The 2,526-nt window shown below is 35.6% G+C and overlaps 1 protein-coding gene across 1 annotated transcript in view; it reads right to left on the bottom strand.

Annotated features, from left to right (window-relative positions):
- Positions 1 to 2,526, bottom strand: part of LOC106472082 (kazrin-like) — a gene marked incomplete at its 5' end in the record, with an annotated part of 22,519 nt that overhangs the window by 16,183 nt on the left and 3,810 nt on the right. Inside the window, 2 exons of the mRNA XM_022400693.1 lie at positions 861 to 1,077; positions 1,746 to 1,892. Coding sequence (XP_022256401.1) covers positions 861 to 1,077; positions 1,746 to 1,892 — 364 coding nt within the window. The remainder of the gene's footprint in view (positions 1 to 860; positions 1,078 to 1,745; positions 1,893 to 2,526) is intronic.

The raw sequence follows: 2,526 nt of genomic DNA on the forward strand, positions 1-2,526 counted from the left end.
CATGAATACTGTCAGTGTTTTATTTAATAACACTACGTGAGACTTGGGTAACATGAATACCGTCAGTGTTTTATTTAATAACACTACGTGAGACTTGGGTAACATGAATACTGTCAGTGTTTTATTTAATAACACTACGTGAGACTTGGGTAACATGAATACTGTCAGTGTTTTATTTAATAACACTACGTGAGACTTGGGTAACATGAATACCGTCAGTGTTTTATTTAATAACACTGTGTTTAATTTTTCTGCGTTTGAAGTCTCCTAACAATTCATTAGATTTCCCCGTGTTTTATGCTTCCCAGCATTTAAATTTTTCATTTTCCCCCGCGTTTGAAGTTCCCTAACATTTCGTTGTTTCTTTTTCCGCGTTTCAAGTCTCCCAGCATTCCATCCTTTGATTTTTTTCTGCATTTCATTGTTTCATTTTACTGCGTTTGAAATTCCCTAACATTTCATTGTTTCATTTTATTCCGTTTGAAGTTCCCTAACATTTCATTGTTTCATTTTACTGCGTTTGAAGTTCCCTAACATTTCATTGTTTCATTTTACTGCGTTTGAAGTTCCCTAACATTTCATTGTTTCATTTTTACTGCGTTTGAAGTTCCCTAACATTTCATTGTTTCATTTTATTCCGTTTGAAGTTCCCTAACATTTCATTGTTTCATTTTTTAGGATTTGAAGATTATTTGTTTAATTTTTCTCTTGCATTTTAAGTCTCGACATTTCATTGTTTCCCTCTCTCGCGTTTGAAGTTCTCAAACACAAAATGGGCAATAAGAAAGAGGAGGTTTCACTAAATACCATATCTACTGAAATAACCTTGTTAAGGGTTAGAACCGAGTTTTGATACTTACAGCAATAAATGGAGTTCTGGTCTTCGTCCACCGTTATAGCTGGGGTTCCAACAGATGACGATGGTGGGTCGGATGTTGGAATTGGTGTGGGGGCATTGCTGCTGTCACGGCCATTCATAGCCTGACCAGTAGAGACCATGCTCGGACTTTGATAGCCATTAGTGCGGCCATATCTACAACTCTCGACATCAGAAGAATAGCCCATCCTATCTCGAAACTGTTAAAGTAGAGATTAGGATTATGTCGTAAACCTTGTATTGAAGGTTAAGATCAACTCTAGAGATTAGGATTATGTCGAAAACCTTGTATAAACACAGCACGACACTGTAAAACATACAATCTGAAGTTAACACTAGCACGACACTATAAAACATACAATCTGAAGTTAACACTGGCACGACACTATAAAACATACAATCTGAAGTTAACACTAGCACGACTCTGTAAGAAATACAATCTAAAGTTAACACTAACACGACACTGTAAAACATACAACCTGAAGTTAACACTAGCACGACTCTGTAAGACATACAATCTAAATTTAACACTAACACGACACTGTAAAACATACAATCTGAAGTTAACACTAGCACGACGCTGTAAAACATACAACCTGAAGTTAACACTAACACGACACTGTAATACATACAATCTAAAGTTAACACTAACACGACACTGTAAAACAAACAATCTGAAGTTAACACTAACACGACACTGTAAAACATACAATCTAAGTTAACACTAACACGACACTGTAAAACATACAATCTGAAGTCAACAAACATGAGGTTTCTATTAAAACAACATCTTGAATAAGTAAAATTTGTTTTTGGTTTGAAGGCTTTGCCAGGTGAGAACTTCTATTTTCTGTGAAAACATTCTTACCATGTTCAACTCTTCCTGAAGCTGTCTAATATGGGCGTCCTTTAGGCCTAGCTGAGCACACAGGGCTACCGAACGTTCAGCTTCATTTCGCGCATGCTTCATGATGTTCCATTTTTCCTGCTCACTTTCTTCCCGTGAACGAACCAGCTAGGGAACAACGTGAATCATAGGGGATTAAACTTTGATATACCATAGTGATATAAATATATATTTTATAAATTTCTTTAACTTGTAATTTCGTACAAATTTTATCACACGCAGTATCTTGCGACAGAAACGTAAACTATAACATTGTATTTACGAACTAATTTTTAGCTTTACGCCATTGATCAGAAGGTAAATTTATTTAAAAAGCTCAACATTATTATTGCAAGCTGAATTTTACGTATTATGTTTTGATAAATTCCATGAAAAAATTATTTAGTTTCAATTCACCAAATAGCAAATTTACTTTAAAGATAGTTTTGAGATTTCTTAAATAAAACAATACAATCAAAATACTGCTACAGAATTAGGCCTAATGGGTTAAACTTCTGCCCATTGATAGGCCTGGTTATGCTTTGGAAACTCTTAAGCCCAAAGCATCATTTATCTTACTAGTACCATTAGTCACTGTGACTTCAAACTTTCAAACATAGTTTTTTTTTTGTTTTTTTTTTAAGTTAAGCACAAAGCTACACAATGGGCTATCTGTGCTCTGCCCACCACGGGTATCGAAACCCGGATTCTAGCGTTGTAAGTCCGCAGACATACCGCTGTGCTACTGGGGGGGGCTTCAAAC

The sequence above is a fragment of the Limulus polyphemus genome, unplaced genomic scaffold, assembly GCF_000517525.1.
Source record: "Limulus polyphemus unplaced genomic scaffold, Limulus_polyphemus-2.1.2 Scaffold5069, whole genome shotgun sequence".
NCBI lineage: Eukaryota > Metazoa > Arthropoda > Merostomata > Xiphosura > Limulidae > Limulus > Limulus polyphemus.